Source organism: Chiloscyllium punctatum, chromosome 1, assembly GCF_047496795.1.
Source record: "Chiloscyllium punctatum isolate Juve2018m chromosome 1, sChiPun1.3, whole genome shotgun sequence".
NCBI classification, from domain to species: Eukaryota; Metazoa; Chordata; class Chondrichthyes; order Orectolobiformes; family Hemiscylliidae; genus Chiloscyllium; species Chiloscyllium punctatum.
The window spans coordinates 104,680,551-104,696,775 of NC_092739.1; the positions used below are offsets into that span (position 1 = coordinate 104,680,551).

General features: G+C 38.9%; 1 protein-coding gene across 1 annotated transcript in view; it reads right to left on the reverse strand.

Annotated features, from left to right (window-relative positions):
• Positions 1–16,225, reverse strand: part of atp8b5b (ATPase phospholipid transporting 8B5b) — a 278,562-nt gene that overhangs the window by 20,584 nt on the left and 241,753 nt on the right. Inside the window, exons 22-24 of the mRNA XM_072571671.1 lie at positions 11,952–12,132; positions 3,373–3,596; positions 1,521–1,604 (exon numbers count right to left, since the gene is read on the reverse strand). Of these exons, the coding sequence (XP_072427772.1) occupies positions 1,521–1,604; positions 3,373–3,596; positions 11,952–12,132 (489 nt within the window). The remainder of the gene's footprint in view (positions 1–1,520; positions 1,605–3,372; positions 3,597–11,951; positions 12,133–16,225) is intronic.

The following is a 16,225-nucleotide window of genomic DNA, read 5'->3' on the forward strand; positions in this document are numbered from 1 at the left end:
TATGTTGTGAAACTTGAAAGGGTTCAGAAAAGATTTACAAGGATGTTGCCAGGGTTGGAGGATTTGAGCTATAGGGAGAGGCTGAACAGGCTGGGGCTGTTTTCCCTGGAGTGTCAGAGGCTGATGGGTGACTTTATAGAGGTTTACAAAATTATGAGGGGCATGGATAGGATAAATAGACAAAGTCTTTTCCCTGGGGTCGGGGAGTCCAGAACTAGAGGGCATAGGTTTAGGGTGAGGTGGGAAAGATATAACAAAGACCTAAGGGACAACTTTTTCACACAGAGGGTGGGACGTGTATGGAATGAGCTGCCAGAGGAAGTGATGGAGGCTGGTACAACTGCAACATTTAAAAGGCATTTGGATGTGTATATGTATAGGAAGGGCTTGGAGGGATATGGGTCGAGTGCTGGCTGAAGGGTCTGTTTCTGTGCTGTACATCTCTATGACTCTATTCAGGCAGGGACTCTACCGCTGCAACACAAGGGACTGTAGTGAAACTGCTGAAGCAATATTATTCTTAAACTTATCATTTTACATCTTGATTTTCTATCATCAATTAAATAACTGTTTAAAATATTTTATATTCAACAAACAAATTATGTTTTATAATATCTCAAACAACCACTTCAGAAATGCTAGTTTCAATATTTACTACTGGGTAGGAAAGCACTTAAGTGAGCAATGTAGGCATAATACCAGGTATGCTTGCATAAGTTTAATAGCCAGGGCTACATTTTCATGGAACTTGTTGACATCTTGTATAAAACAGCCAACAAGAAATAGTGGGCCACCTGTTAAGATCATGACAGGTGGGGACATTACCAGTGACTAGAAGGAATGGAATTGGAACAATATGAGTTGGAAATTCTGATGGAGTGTTAAGTCAGGAAAAGAAAATATGTGACAAGAAATAATTTATCTGTCAAGCTGACAGGAAAACTTTGATTTTTTAAATTTCATTTAAATTTCAATAAGGGCTAATCCCTTATTGCTGAAAATGTGTTGCTGGAAAAGCGCAGCAGGTCAGGCAGCATCCAAGGAACAGGAGAATCGACGTTTCGGGCATCAGCCCTTCTTCAGGATTCCTAACAGGCCAAACCAGTGAGGAATAGGAGTCAGAGCCCTCGTTTCCTCCAAGCTATGGAAGTTAGAAGTTCTTACATAAACTGACCACAGGTCGAGTTACTGCATGTGCATTGCTGTGGAAAGAATTTGAAAGAACCTGCACGTTTGCTGAATACTGCAAAAAGAAATTGGGGAGATTGTTGCTCAGGACTATAATGGCTTCAATAAGATACTTTTGTTTAGTTCCTTTATGGACCATGAGAAACTTAGGAGAGTTGATGAATTATTGGTCTTATCACTGCTCCCCTTTTCAGACCTCAAGTTAAAATCACAAATGACACCTGATGATGTCATCAGTGCTTCACCTGTACATTTAATGGTCACCCCTACTACTGTTGTGGCAGATAATGTAAGGACAGCCCAAAGAGAGTTAAAAAAATGTAGTGACATACCTGATCAAACAGACTCATTGCTAATACAGGAAGAGATGTATACATTAAATTGTACAGTGTAATAAACCATTCATCATATACAGTCTGTAGAAAAAAAAGAATAGCACTATTAAGATTTATTAAGCCTGAAAATGAACAATTAGTTATATAGCACATTCAGATACACAGATTTTCATGAAATAATTCCAAAATAAAACTGAGAACTAAATAGAAATCATGTCAGTTCTCAAGTTATTTAGATTACAATGTATATTTCCACTGAAATTTTATTTAGGCACCAAATAGCTAGGAGAGGAGATAATATACTATTTGCATTTGAATTTTTGATTAAACCTAAAATTCAATACCGTAATCACATAATTGTTGATAAGACAGTGTGAAGTGGCAGGGTGTATTAATGTAGAGATTAGGTGAATATGGAATAAAAGCAGTGTGGAATTAACAAGTGATTTTAATTTCCATATGGAATGGGGTAAGCAGCTAAGTTCACATCAGAAATATACATTTTTTGAGTGTGTTCAAGATAGATTTCTGCAATATATCTTGGAACCATCAAGAATGGAAGAGAAATTAGATTTCTCTAGAATTTAGAAGGTTATGGGTGATCTGATAACCGGAAAAAACAACACAATTAAAGATAAACTATTGCCACTAGTTGGAAATTCTGGAACTAGGGACATAATCTGAGCACCATTTATCAGCTTTCACCAGCACATTTAATAGTCACCCCCACAAACCGACGTGCCAGATAATGCTAAGGCAGCCTGAAGACAGTAAACAATAGAGACCGGACTATTCTTGAGTGGTGTTAGGAAGCACTTCTACATACAAAAGGAGGTAGAGATTTGGAACTTTATGCCGGATCAATTGTTTATTTTAAGTCTGAGATAGATGTTTTGATCAGCAAAGGCAGATATATGGAATTTGGCAACAAATAAGCCTTGATTTCACTGAATGGCAGAACAACCTTGGTAGGCTGAATAGCATGCTCTGTTCCAATAATTAATAATAAGCAATGAGCCAGGTTTGGATAACAAGCTTCTGGTGTGTTAATATTTATATCACAGTGACCAGAAATTGATTGAATTCAATGCATTGCATGAAAAAGGGAAAGGGCAACACAATACTAAAATTACATAAGGCCAACAGGACAAGACTGAGTTTGCCCAGAGTAAACTAGACAAATCCATTACTGGTTAAAAATTATGCACATTTGGTGTGAAATGTTGAAAAACTAATCTAGCATGATATAAAACAGATTTATTCTTTTAAGGGACAAGAGGTCCAGTTTCTCTTGCCTCAAAAAAGCCATAGATGACTTATGAGGAAGGGACATCATCAAATTAGAAAAGAAAACCTGCAATAATGCATAACATAGCACAGATGCTGGCAAATGGGAGACTCTAAGTTATAGGATATAGGAGCAGAAGCAAGCCATTCAGCCCATTCGATCTGCTCCACGATTCAATGAGATCATAGCTGATTTGATAATGTTCAACTCTCTTTTCCTGCATTCTTCCCATAACCCTTGATTTCTTTACTGATTAACAATCTGTCAATCTCTGAAACTACTTAACAACGCAGCCTCTGCATCCCTCTGTGGTAAATAATTCCACAAATTCACTACCATCTATGAGAAGAAATTCTCCTTATCTCAGTCTTAAAAGTGCATTCTGTTATTCTGAGATTATTATTACTGGCTGCTTTCAATTGGTAAACTTGTGTAATGAAGAAATTACTTTCTTAAAGGTGTAATGTTCCAATTGACATTTCTCCTTACCCTGAGAATCATCAATTCACATTTCTGCATGAATTATATGAGTGCAAAACATAGATTTTGGAGCAGACTTACCTGTGCAGAAAATCCACAGAAAAATCCGTACCAAAAGTGAACAAATGTGAAGGCAAAATTTTTATAGAAAAAGTAACTGAGAAATCTGCACATGCGAAAATATGACCATCTTCCATGGACTAATAACAGACGTTGTAGATAACGAAATTGAGCAAAGGAGAAATCACTTGAAAGGACAGCCTGTGTTCCTTCTTCACCACTTATACCAACTCCAATGTGAGCAGCTGTGGAAAAATGAATTAGATATTATTTGAATAACTTTGCATCTTCATAAAGAATCTGGAACATTGAAGCTGGAATGGAATAACTAACCAGGGGATCATAAATCAGAATCTCTGAAATGACTACCAGTCATGTAATTTCTCGTCCATACAGGAGTATTCCTTTAAGAAACACAAAAACATTCAGCCCACCCCCAGCCTAGCCTCCAGCTTCATGAATCAAAATCCTGCCGAAATCTCCTCAGAATAATGTACCTAGGACACTAACTGTTTCTCTGATCCTGTTTGATTGTTTCCAGCCTCTAAAAATTAGCTCTTTTGGAAGCTGCCATTTCATGCTTGTTGTGGGAGGCCAGCTGTCAATGGGCTTATGGCTCAAGTTCACGAACAACATAAAAAAAATCACCAAGCTCTTATATCGTCAAGGTTGGGGAGCTTGGTACAAAATGCTGTCACAGTTTAAATGTATGTGATCCTTTATTGCCTGTGATCTGTAGATTATGTTTAGAAAGAGGTGTGCTTTTTCTTTCGAAGGTTGGGGGGGGGGGGGGGGCAGAGGGACAGTGAGAGCTAAAGGATGTTTTGTTCTGATGTGAAGACATGTAAGTCCCCTGACCCTGATGGCTTACATCCTTGGTTCGTAAAATAACAAGCTCCAGAGTGAATGGATGCAGTTGAAATTTTTCAAAACCTTTTGGACATTGGAGAAGTATTGGAGGTTTGGAAAACTGCTAAGGTAACACCCTTATTCAAAAAGGGAGGGACCCACAAAGCAGATAATTATGGGCCAATAAGCCTAATATCTATTGTTGGAAAAATGTTGGAATCAATAATTAAGTAAGTAATAACAGTACATTTGGAAAATCATCATGTAATCAGCAAGACTTCATGAAAGGAAAACCACTTCTAACCAACTTATTAGAGTTTTTTGAGGAAGTCTCAACCAGAGTAGATAGAGTGGAGCTAGTAGATGTGTTGCATTTGGTCTTCCAGAGGATATTTGACAAAGTACCTCACAAAAGGTTGCCATAAGAGCCTATGGTGTTGGCATGGATAGAGAATTAGCCAATGGATAGGAAATATCAAGTGGGGATAAGGGATTCTTTTTCAGGTTGGTGACCTGTAAGTAGTTGGGTTCTAATGGGATCAGTGCTGGGCCTACATCTGTTTGCAATATAAGTTAATGATGTGAAGGAAGACACTGAATACACTCCTGGATGACACAAATATAGGTGGAAAGGAAACTTGTGAAAAGGATACAAACAGTTTACGCAGAGCTGTTGATATATTAAATAAGTTAGCAAAAAGTTGGCAAATGGAATACAATGTGGGAAAATGTGAACTTCTTCATTTTGGAAGGGAGAATATCTGCAGAAAGCTACAACCAAAAGGCACTTGGGAGTACTTGTGCATGAAACACAGAAGGTTGGCATACAGGCAATCAAAAAGGCTAATTGAATGTTGACCTTTTTTCAAGGAGGTTGGAGTATAAGAGTAAGGAAGTCTTCACTGCAAGTTACACGGTGCTGTTGAGACCATATCTGTAACATTGTGAGCTGTTTCGTCTCCTTAGCAAAGGAAAGACGACATTGGCTTCAACAGCGGGGGAGGAGGGAGCTGTTCGATGGGACGGTTTCACCTGAATCTTGTTGGGGTCAAAGTCCTTACAAATCACTAAGACTGTGAGTAAGGCGTCAAACTAAATAGTCAGCAGGTGGAAGATTATGGTAAGAGTTAAAGAAGCGTGGAGGCTGAGCAGTGGTTAAAGTTTCCAGAACAAGTAACAGGACAGGCAGTATGAAAAAAACATCATGAATTTAACTTCAGGCACAGCAGATAAGGGAACCACTTTGTGTGCAGTGTATGAAAAAAGGTAAATGAGCTTATAGCACAGATTGAAATTGGCGGATATCACAGAGACGTGGCTACAAGGGGATCAGGGCTAGGAACTAAACATCCAAAAAACAAATCTTATTAATAGGACAGGCAGATGGATAGATGGGGCAGGGTTGTCTTATTAATAAAAAATGAAATTGAATTAATAGTAAGTGATATGGAGTCAGAAATCTGTGTGGGTAGAGTTCAGAAACTGCAAAGGAAAAAAGACCATGATGGAAGCTGTGTATAGACCTTTGAGTAGTAGCCAGGATGTGGGGAAGAAAATAAATCAGGAGTTAGAAAAGGCATGTAAGAAAGACAACAGTACAATAATTGAGGACGGGGTGGCTTTGATATGTAGGTGAACTGGCTTGGTAGCGGGTGTCAAGAAAGGAATTCATGGAATGTCTATGAAATGATTATTTTTAGAGTAGCTTTCAGTGGAGTATACGAGGGAACAGGCAATTCTGGATTTAATGAGGCAAACTTTATTAGAGCATGTAAAGTGAAGGAACCCCAAAGGGGTAGTGACCACAATATGAAAGAATTCAACTTGCAGCTTGAGAGGGAGAAGATTTGAATCAGAAGTAACAATATTACAATTGAGTGAAGGTAACCACAAAGACATGAGGGAGGAGCTGGCCAGAGTTGATTGGAATGGAAGCCTAGCAGGGAAGGCGGTTCAGCAGCAATGGCAGGGGTTTCTGAGGTAATTCAGGAGGCACAGCAGAAGTTCTTCCCCAGGATGAAGAAGGGAAATCAGGAATAACATAAATGCAAAAGAAAAAGCTCACAATGTGGTGAAGATTAGTGGGAAACCACTTGATTGGGAAGCCTTTAAAAACCAGCAGACTATAACTAAAAAAGCAATAAATGGGAGAAGATAAAATGTGATTAATTTAGCTAATAATTTAAGATTTCAAGAGTTTTTTTGTGGATATTTACAAGGTAAGAGAGAAGCAAGTGTGGATATTGGGCTGCTGGAAAATGAGGTTGGAGAATTAGCAATGGAGAACTAAGAAACGGAGCTGAACAGAATAGGTAAAATCAGCAACATACCAGAACTTCAAGACAGTCGGGGGCAGAGGTGTGAACAATGGCCATTATTAATGTGTTAAATCACCCAGATTGGATAGACTACACCCCAGAGTTCTGAAGGAAATCGGTGAGGAGATCACAGAGGCATTTGTGGTGATCTTTCAAGAATCTCTGAACTCAGGGAGGGTCGTAGAGGATAGGAAAGTGGCTTATGTAACACCCTTTCTTGAAGAAAGGAGGGAGGCAGAAGACAGGAAACTAATGAAAACATAGGCCATTTGCCTGACCTTGTCATTGATAAGATTTTAAAAGTCCATTATCAAGGTTGAAACTGCAGAGTACTTGGAAGTGCATGACAAAATACGGCTGAGTCGGCATGGCTTCATTAATGGGAGGTCATGCCTAACAAATCTGTTAAAATTCTTGGAGGGGGTAACGAGCAACTTTGACAAAGGAGAGCCAGTGGACATGATCTATTTGGATTTCCCAGAAGACCTTGACAAGGTCCTGCACAGGAGGCTGCTAAATAAGAGCCCATGGTATTAGGGGTAAGGTACTGCATGGATAGAGGATTGGCAAAAGGCAGAGAGTTGGGATAAGGGGTCTTGTGGAGTTCCACATGGGTCTGTGTTGGGACCCCAGCTATTCACATTATACATTAAAAATCTGGATGAAGGAACTAGGGGATTTTTGCTAATTTGTATATATGAAACAACAATAGGTTGGAGGGGGAAGTAATATTGAGGAGGTGGGAGGCTGCAGAAGAACTTGGACATGCTAGGTCAGTGAGCAAGAAAATGGCAGATGGAATACAATGTGGCAAATTGTCAGGTTATACATTATACAAGAGCAGAGCTATACTACTGAAGTTGTATAAGGTTCATGTCAGACCACATTTGGAATGTTGTAAGCATTATTTCTGGGCCCCAAATTAAAGGAAAGGTGAGCTGGCTTTGGAGGGGGTCCAGAGGAGGTTTACAAGAATAATCCAGAGGATAAAGAGCTTGTAGAATGTGGAACAGTCTAGTTCTGTACTCAATGGAGTTTAGAAGGATTTGTGGTGGGGGTAATACTGTGATGCCTGGATAGAGTGGACATGGGGAAAATGTTTCCACTAGTAGCACAGACTAGGACTGGCGGCACAGCCTCAGGGGAAGGGATGGTCCTTTAGAACAGAGATAAGGAGGAATTTCTTCAGTCAGAGGGTGGTGACTCTTAGGAGCTCACTGCCACAGAAAGCTGTGGAGCCCAAGTCATTGAGTGCATATAAGACAAAGATAAATGACTTCTTGACTTGTAAGGGGATTAAGGGTTTTAGGGAGATAGCAGGAGAATGCAGTTGAGAAACATATCAGTCATGATCAAATGGCAGGATAGACTTGATGGACTGAATGGCCTAATTCTGCTCCTATATCTTATGGTCTTGTGGAAAGATATTATTTCATTTGAGGTAGTTCAGAGACGGTCCACTAGAAGGATTATCTTATCAGCAAAGGTTGAACAGGTTTGGACTCTACTCATTTTGAAAAATGAAAAAAGATCTCATTGAAACACATATGATTTCAAGGCACTGACAGGGTAAATGTGGAGAGGATATTTGCCCTCATGGGAGAGTCTGGAACCAAAGGGCATAGTCTCAAAACAAAAGGGTGCCAATTTAAGACTAAGATGAGAACGAATTTCTTCTAACAGAGGAATGAGGATCTTGGGAACTCCTTGCCACAGAGAGCTGTAGGGCTGAGCCTTTACGTATATTTAAGGCCGAAGAGCCAAACAGCCTATTCCTGTCCCTATTTCTTACCGTCCCACTTTGATGGAGTATCCTGGTTAAATAGTTTTCAGGAACATTTTGTAAACGTCAAAAATAAAAGCAATTTTATCACACACTTTTCCTTTGAATTAAACACAGGGTCAAAAACATCTGATCTCATTCACATAGCCTCACAAATACGTATATCCATACACATAGAGCATACAGATTAAAGTATTGCATTGTTACTAATTATATTGATCACAATCTCTGATCTACGATGTTCATACGGCATGGTCTTTGAATACATTTGACACTTTAAAGTTAAAGTGAGAGTCTTGTAAAGGGGTCATAGGAGATATTGAAGTTTCCTGCAGATTTCATAGCTTTACACTGACACATGTTATGTGTTCTAACCTGCCAGCTTGTTTCCAAGTCTGATTCAGAGACTGGCTGAACTGATAGTTCTGTCACCTTTGGTGGACCAGCATGCAAACAACTCTTAACTGATTTGTGAAATTGACAAGGTAAAATGCTCCTCAAAATGTTAACTAAGGTATGGTGTTCTCATTAACTGCATATCCTATGTTGGTAAATGAACACCTCTGAGAGTTAAAATCATTAGGCGCAAAATCAATACAACTCCCTCCTAATATTAATTAATCTGCTCCTACTTTTGGTGGATTTAATCTGCTTTTGAGGGAGGTCATACTCAGGAATAGACTTGGAGGATTCTGGGACTTTGGCTGGAGCTATGATTTACTGAGTAAGATTAGGTCAGTCTGCTGCTCAATCAATCTGTAGGACAGATCTTCCAGTTTTGCCAATAGCCTCAGATGTGAGAAAGGGTTGACAGGGTGTGCCCTTCTGATGCTTGTGTTGATGCTGGGTGTTCCTTCTGGCTTTATTCCCTTTTGACTTTCCGTAGCTGTTTGATACAATTGAGTGGCTCCTCTGTCAATTTCAGAAGGTTGTTAAGAGTCAAACAGTGGCGTGTACCTGAAGTCGCATGTAGGTTAGACTGGGTTAGGATGGTATTTCCTTCCCTAAATGGACATTGGAGAGCCAGAAGAGAGCCAGACAATCCAATAGTTTTGCATTCAATACTATTGAGACCTCAAATACCTTGGTGTGGAAATCAATTGGTCCTGAGCACCACAATCTAAGCATGTCGCTCCTCAGTTTCCCAAATTTAAAGCCAATGATTCACAAAAATTATTGAGGTCATGATGTACCACTGAACTTATGATTTACACAACACTATATGTACTCTAAAATCAAAGTACTGCTTCAAAAAAATGTTTGTTCATAGAAAGAGTAGTAATTTAACCCTCAGGTGAAGGCAGGTCACCAGACAATGGATATCCTTGTATCATGCGAGCTGCCCATGATCATTGGCCTAAAGGATTTAGACAGGTCTTTGACACATAAATTGCCAGCCCCCAAAATAAAATACATTAAGCTGTAGTTGGGAAGTGAGTGTGTTAAGCAAGAGACAGAGACAGACAGCAAGCGCATGATAGTGTCCAGAAGAACGAGCCATGACCTTACTAACACAAGACCGCAAATTTGAGGGGAGAACAAAGATTGTTACTACCAACAAGTATGAACCATCAGGGATAAACACCACACTATTCCAAACTGCAGAGGTTCACCATCACTTTCTCCATTTTACAGAATGGCTTAGGAATCAGTAAAGTGTTCTCATCTGCTATGGGTCATATTTTTCCATTCTTTGTTTAATTAAGTAATGTAGCACATTAAACTGTTACTTCTTAACACACTCAATAAACTGTCTGAAAATTCCTACATATAATCTACAGCCTATATTAGATAACTGTGACCACGAACACCAAAATCTAAAATCACGAAGCAAGCATTTTCACTTTGTGTCACTCTCCTGCCTTCTCTCATTAACCCTGCAGATTGTTCCATTTCAAATAATTGTCTAACTCTTTCCTTAATGCTTTGATTGAAATGTCTCTACCACACTTCCTAACAATGCATTCCAGAGTCTAGCCACTAGGTGTGTGAAAAACATCTTCCTCATATCACATTTGCTTCTTTTAAAGCTGCACACTCTCATTCTTGATCCTTTCACAACTGGAGGCATTTTCTCTTTACTTCTATGTTAAAACCTCTTATGATTTTGAATACTTTTATCGATCTTTCTTGGCCTGAACATCTCCAAGGAAAAACATTCACGGTCAGCAGTGGGACCAGGTCATTCAGCCCCTTAAACCTGCTCCACCATTCAATAAGATCATGACTGCTCTGACTGTAACCTCAAATCCACATTCTCACCTACCCAATAATCTTTCAACACCTTGCTTAACAAATCTATCTAACCCTGCTTTAAAAAGATTCAAGAATTCTGCTTGCATCACCTAATCAGGCAGAGAGTTCCAAAGAGCCATGACTCTCTGAGAAAAAAAATCATCTAATCTCTCCTTAAAATAGATTACACCGATTTTTTAAAACATTGACACCTCCCATTGATTCTCCCGTAAGAGGAAACATCCCCTTCACATATACCTTGTCAAGACCCTTCAGGATTTTATATGTTTCAGTCAAAGGAAGAATGCAAATTGTAGAGATTCTGCCCACAAACCTTCATTTTTAAAAAAAATATGGGCCAGTACCAGAGAAATGGCGAATTTCAAATCACACAATCAGTTAGACATTTTGTAGTGCAGAACCTCAATATTGTTGAAATAACTAGCTGGATCATTGAGGAATATATTCTCTGGAGTTTAGAAGAATGGGCGGGTGAGATTTTTATAGAAACCGATACAATTCTAACAGGACCAGTGAGACTATTCCTCATGGCAAGGGAGTCCAGAACCAAGGGTCACAGTCATAAGGTACAGGGTAGGCCATTTAGGAATAAAATGAGAAGAAATGTCTTCACCCAGAGAGCCTATGGAATTCTGTGCCACAAAGAATAGCCAAAAATAACCTTCTAACTACACTAATTCCATTTTCTTGCATTGGCCTTGTGTGCCTTGGCATCACAAGTGCAAATCCAAACTTCTTCAATGTTTTTACAGTTTCTGCCTTGACCACCCCTTACAGACAGTGAGTTCCAGATTTCCACCAGCTTCTGGATATAAAATATTTTTCTCACATTTCTTCTGTCCCTTACCTTAAATCTATGCCCCCGATCATTGAACCCTCCATCACGGGAGACAGTTTCTCTCTGTCATCTATGTTCCTCATAATTTAAACATCGCAAGCATGTCTCCTCTCAACCTCCTCTGCTCTAAGGATAACAACCTAGTCTATCTAGTCTCTCTTCATAACTGAAAATCCCCAGCCCAGGCAACATCCTGGTAAATCTCCTCCACACCCTCTCCAGAGCTATAACATCCATCCTATAAACGTGGATTCCAGAACTGCTCACAGTACTCTAGATGTGGCCTTACCATCATTTTATACAGTTATGGGATCATCTCCCCGCCCTTAAAGTCTATGCCATGACTAATAAAGGCAAACATCTTAACCACTTTATCTACCATTCTTCCTTAAGGATTAGAAGACATGCATAGCAAGTTCTCTCTGATCCCTTAGTGATTCCCTAGGCTCGACCTTTTCTTTTGTTTCAACAATTATACTTTCCATTTATGTAAAGTTATCAAGTGAAATTTCTGCAAAAAAATCTGAATATCCAATTCAGTGTTATTCTCACTTACCTTTGATCATGCTTACATCATTTGCACCATCTCCAATTGCCAATGTTATTGCTTTTTTGTACTTTTTCACCAGTTCTATCACCTGAGCCTTCTGAAGGGGTGTTACACGACAACAGATAACTGTTTTACAAAGACAAGCTGTTTTTAAGAAGTCTATTTCCATATCTTCCAAAGCATATGCCTGTATTTGGAGAGAAATACACATTACCAGTGATTCAGTAGAAATTCGTAATTTTATCAAGTGATAGAAACTATCTAAAATGATTCTTTTTTCAAAGGGTTTAATGACACAATCATTGTGTAGCAATGATTTTAAAGGCATCTCTCATCCTGACATCGCTGTAATAATAGTGAAGTCCTGCTACCTAACGAAATCACCTCAGTGTGATAACACCACCAAACATATCTTCTCTTCCCTGCCCTTTCTAGCATTCCAAGGCACCACACCCTTGTGATATCCTGGTCCAGTCCAGAATTCCCCCATGCCCATTCCTTTCCATGACCAATTTCCACACAAACGCAGATTAAACATCTGTTCTTTTAATCTCTCATTCTCTTCTCACCATCCAAGGAATCAAACACTTTTTATGTAATATTCCCTAAAAGTTGCGCATGTGCAACTGTGCCCCAGAAAATCAAAACCTACACACGCCCCCTATTCTTTCACGTGCCAGATGGCCAGACATAGAGAGACAATAAAGGAATCCTTCCCAGACCTCCACACAACATGTTCCCAATGGCACGTACAGACAGCTATAAATCCTAGGATCTTCCATGTGCCAGAACAAAGCCGAGGTTTCTGAATTCACTACTCTGCTATACAATTGCTTCCAGCTCTAGACAAATTGTAAAAACTACTGATTGTCGAGCATGCTCTGGGAAGGGGAAGAATGTAAGGTCACATCACCTCTACTTGAGGTCAAAAGTTATAGGAACAAGGCACGAGACCTGAGAAGCAGGCTGCCATTCCATGGAAGTAAATATATCAATGTATATAGACAAATTTAAAATATGTCCAAAAGAAAAGCTTCAAGTCTTCAAGTTCCCTAAAAAAGAAATCCCGTGCACATTTCAAGAAGCAATGTTTTCCAAGGTCATCAAGATCAAAATGCCACCTTCAACACAGAAATATAACATACAAATCAGTGAGATTTTCATTTATTATGAAACGGATAATGTCATTTGCACTATTTGCTTTGAAGCAAACACCGGAGTTTAGTTCAGCACTGATAAAAAATGGCAGGATATTGGACTACTGAAAACAACATTTAAGCCAAAAAGTGAATATAGATGCCATTAATTAGTTTATGAAACCAAAGCATAGGTTAAATTTTACGAATGCTCATCAAAACACCAGGAAATTGTGAGACGAGGGTGAAGCATACAGAGCACATAAAGACAAATTCTGATATGGTGGAATTTCTCACTGATAATGTCATATTTGCAGTAAATATGAATGCATACTTGTTTTCTGTACAAGAAAGTCATGATCATGTGTTGAAGTACAGGTCGTTCTCCTATCATGCACATTTTGTCAACCCAATTTAGTTGGGCGAATTGGGGAATGATTTTTTTTTTAAAACGCGAACTCCCGTTGGCTTTAAGTGATTCCATTCCTGGTTACCTTAAATCCACTCGAAGTGTTTGCTTCAGGTCAAGAAAATGAGGTTGGATGTTGGGCCAAATTTTTTCTGACTTTATTGCTGATGTTTTCAAGAACATTTTTAGAAATTATTGCAGGAGAAAGGATTTGGATTTCAAGATTCTTCTCATTCTGGACAATGCACCAAGCCATCCTCTCACTATTGGTGAGCTTTCTAAAAACATCAAAGTGCTATTTCAACCTCTGAACACAACCTCCCTCATTCAACCCATAGACCAGGGTGCAATAGCAGCTTTTAAAGCTTATTATTTAAGGTGCAAATTCAGGAAGCTGATTGCAGTTACTAAGCAGGATAATAAGGACAGTGTTCTTCAATTTTGGAAGAGCTTTAACATTAAGAATGTTATTGACATCATTGTGGAGACATGGGGTGATGTCAATAAGGACTGCTTGCATGTTTTGCAGAATCTTCTCCCAAATTTTCTTCATGATTTTGAAGGCGTTGAATTGTCAGAGGAGTTCTTGCGAAGCAAGTTGGTTTTGAAGAAGTGGAGACTGATCTACAACAACTTGTGGCTGCGGAGGAAATTGAAGCTCAAAATAAAGAGGATGAAGTTCTTCTTTGCACTTCTCTTTTGTCTTTGATTCTGGGGAAAGTTGAGAAGCAATTGCAGCTCTTAGAAGATAATGATGACTATGCAGAACGCCGCAGGATAACAGATCATAGCATAAAGTCTTATCTGGCTTCTTTGTGAAAGAAGAAAGGTGGCAAAGCAGCAAAAACTAGACGTCTTTTTAAAGCCAACCCCCAAGAAACAGTCTGAGGACAATGAACCACAGCCACCCATTTCTGAAATAAATATTTTCTTTCGTCGTAACTCTGCATCCATAACTGCACTGGAAGTAATGATGATGCTGATGATGACCCTCAGCCCCTTAATATAGTACTGGAACTCAGCAAACTCAGAAACTCCTGAAAGAGTTAAATTTATTGCATTATTTCATTAAAATATATGATTTTAACATTTACTTAGACTGTGCTATTACTTGTGTTAGGCTAGGTGGTTTGCTCAACTCTGTTTTTCCCATAGACCCCGTTATTTCTATTGCGTGATTTCATATAACACGAGCTTGCATGAGAATGCAACACTGCGTGACAGTAGAACAGAATAAACAGTTTAACAACAACTCAGGCAATGCTATTTTCAAAGACCAAGATCAATAAACTGAATATTTAGTATCAAGGTAAATGTGTTTATTGAAGTGAAGCAATTAAGAAGGTTCTGCCTGCTCTCATCTGTGATGTGGATATTGCTGCAAATCTTCAAGATTCAACTGCTATGTAACCACTTGGAAAGCAGATTTCCAGAAGAGGAATTATGACAGTGACATGTATTTGCTAAGGCTGCAATCGCTGACACAACCAATTATGAATTTTGAAAAGACAATATTATGGGACTGATATCAAAATAGTCCACTTTTATAGATTAGATTACTTACAGTGTGGAAACAGGCCCTTCAGCCCAACAAGTCCACACTGACCCTCCGAAGAGCAACCTACCCAGACCCATTCCTCTATATTTACCCCTTCACCGAACACTAGGGGCAATTTAGCATTGTCAATTAACCTAACCTGCACATTTTGGGACTGTGGGAGGAAACCCACGCACACATGGGGAGAACGTGCCTGAGGCAGGAATTGAACCCAGGTCTCCGGCACTGTGAGGTAGCAGTGCTAATCACTGTGCCACCGTGCCACTCATTATACCCAACTATGATGAACATATGGCCAAAGACATATGTGAAGAATACTCTGAGTTCAAATTTATAGTTGTGAAAAAATCAGACATTTAGTCATTTAATGAACTGTGCCCTAAAACAATGACCAGTTTCAAGAAATGTCCATTCTTCTAGACATTTGTACAACATTTCAGTCATTAAATGCTGACTGAGAGTGTGGATTTAGCCACAGCAATTTAATTAAGTGCAAATCCAGAAATAGATTAGAAATAGGCCACTTACACAACTTGATGTCAATTAACTTGTATATTTCATCTGGACAAAATATCAATACAATTAAAGACAGGAGAGAAAAGTTCCCAACAAAGGATTAAATAAATTACTAGTATCTCTTTTGGTCATTCAGTATATGTGGTGTACACACTGCCCTCACTAAACAGTCCTCAGATTATCAGCTGAATACCTATAACAAGTAAATATCTATAACTGTGAAATAATATGAATATACATTTTTAATATTTCACATTGCATAATACTGCTATGTGCAGTCAGAATGCCTGTGTATGTCAGGGATGTCCACAAATAAATTTAAAATGTAATATATATAATAAACAAACTTTGAAGAAAATCACAATATCACTTCTGCTCAGTGTAGACAGTATACCACTCAAACTATACTAGCCTAGACAAAATAGAGGGAATGTTGTTTCCAGATGAAGTGGTGATGTATGTGTACTTCTGTTCAAGTTACTCTGTTGCAAGTTCTGACCACAATGTGGACTCCCTTACATTTAGGAGAACAAATATGGATTTGTGACAGCTTTACAGAACACTTTTGTTCAATCTGCAAGCATGATTCCAAACTCTTAGAGGTTGGTCATTTTAATTCTCCACTTTGCTCTCACGCTGACATTTCTTCCTGATTTTTCCA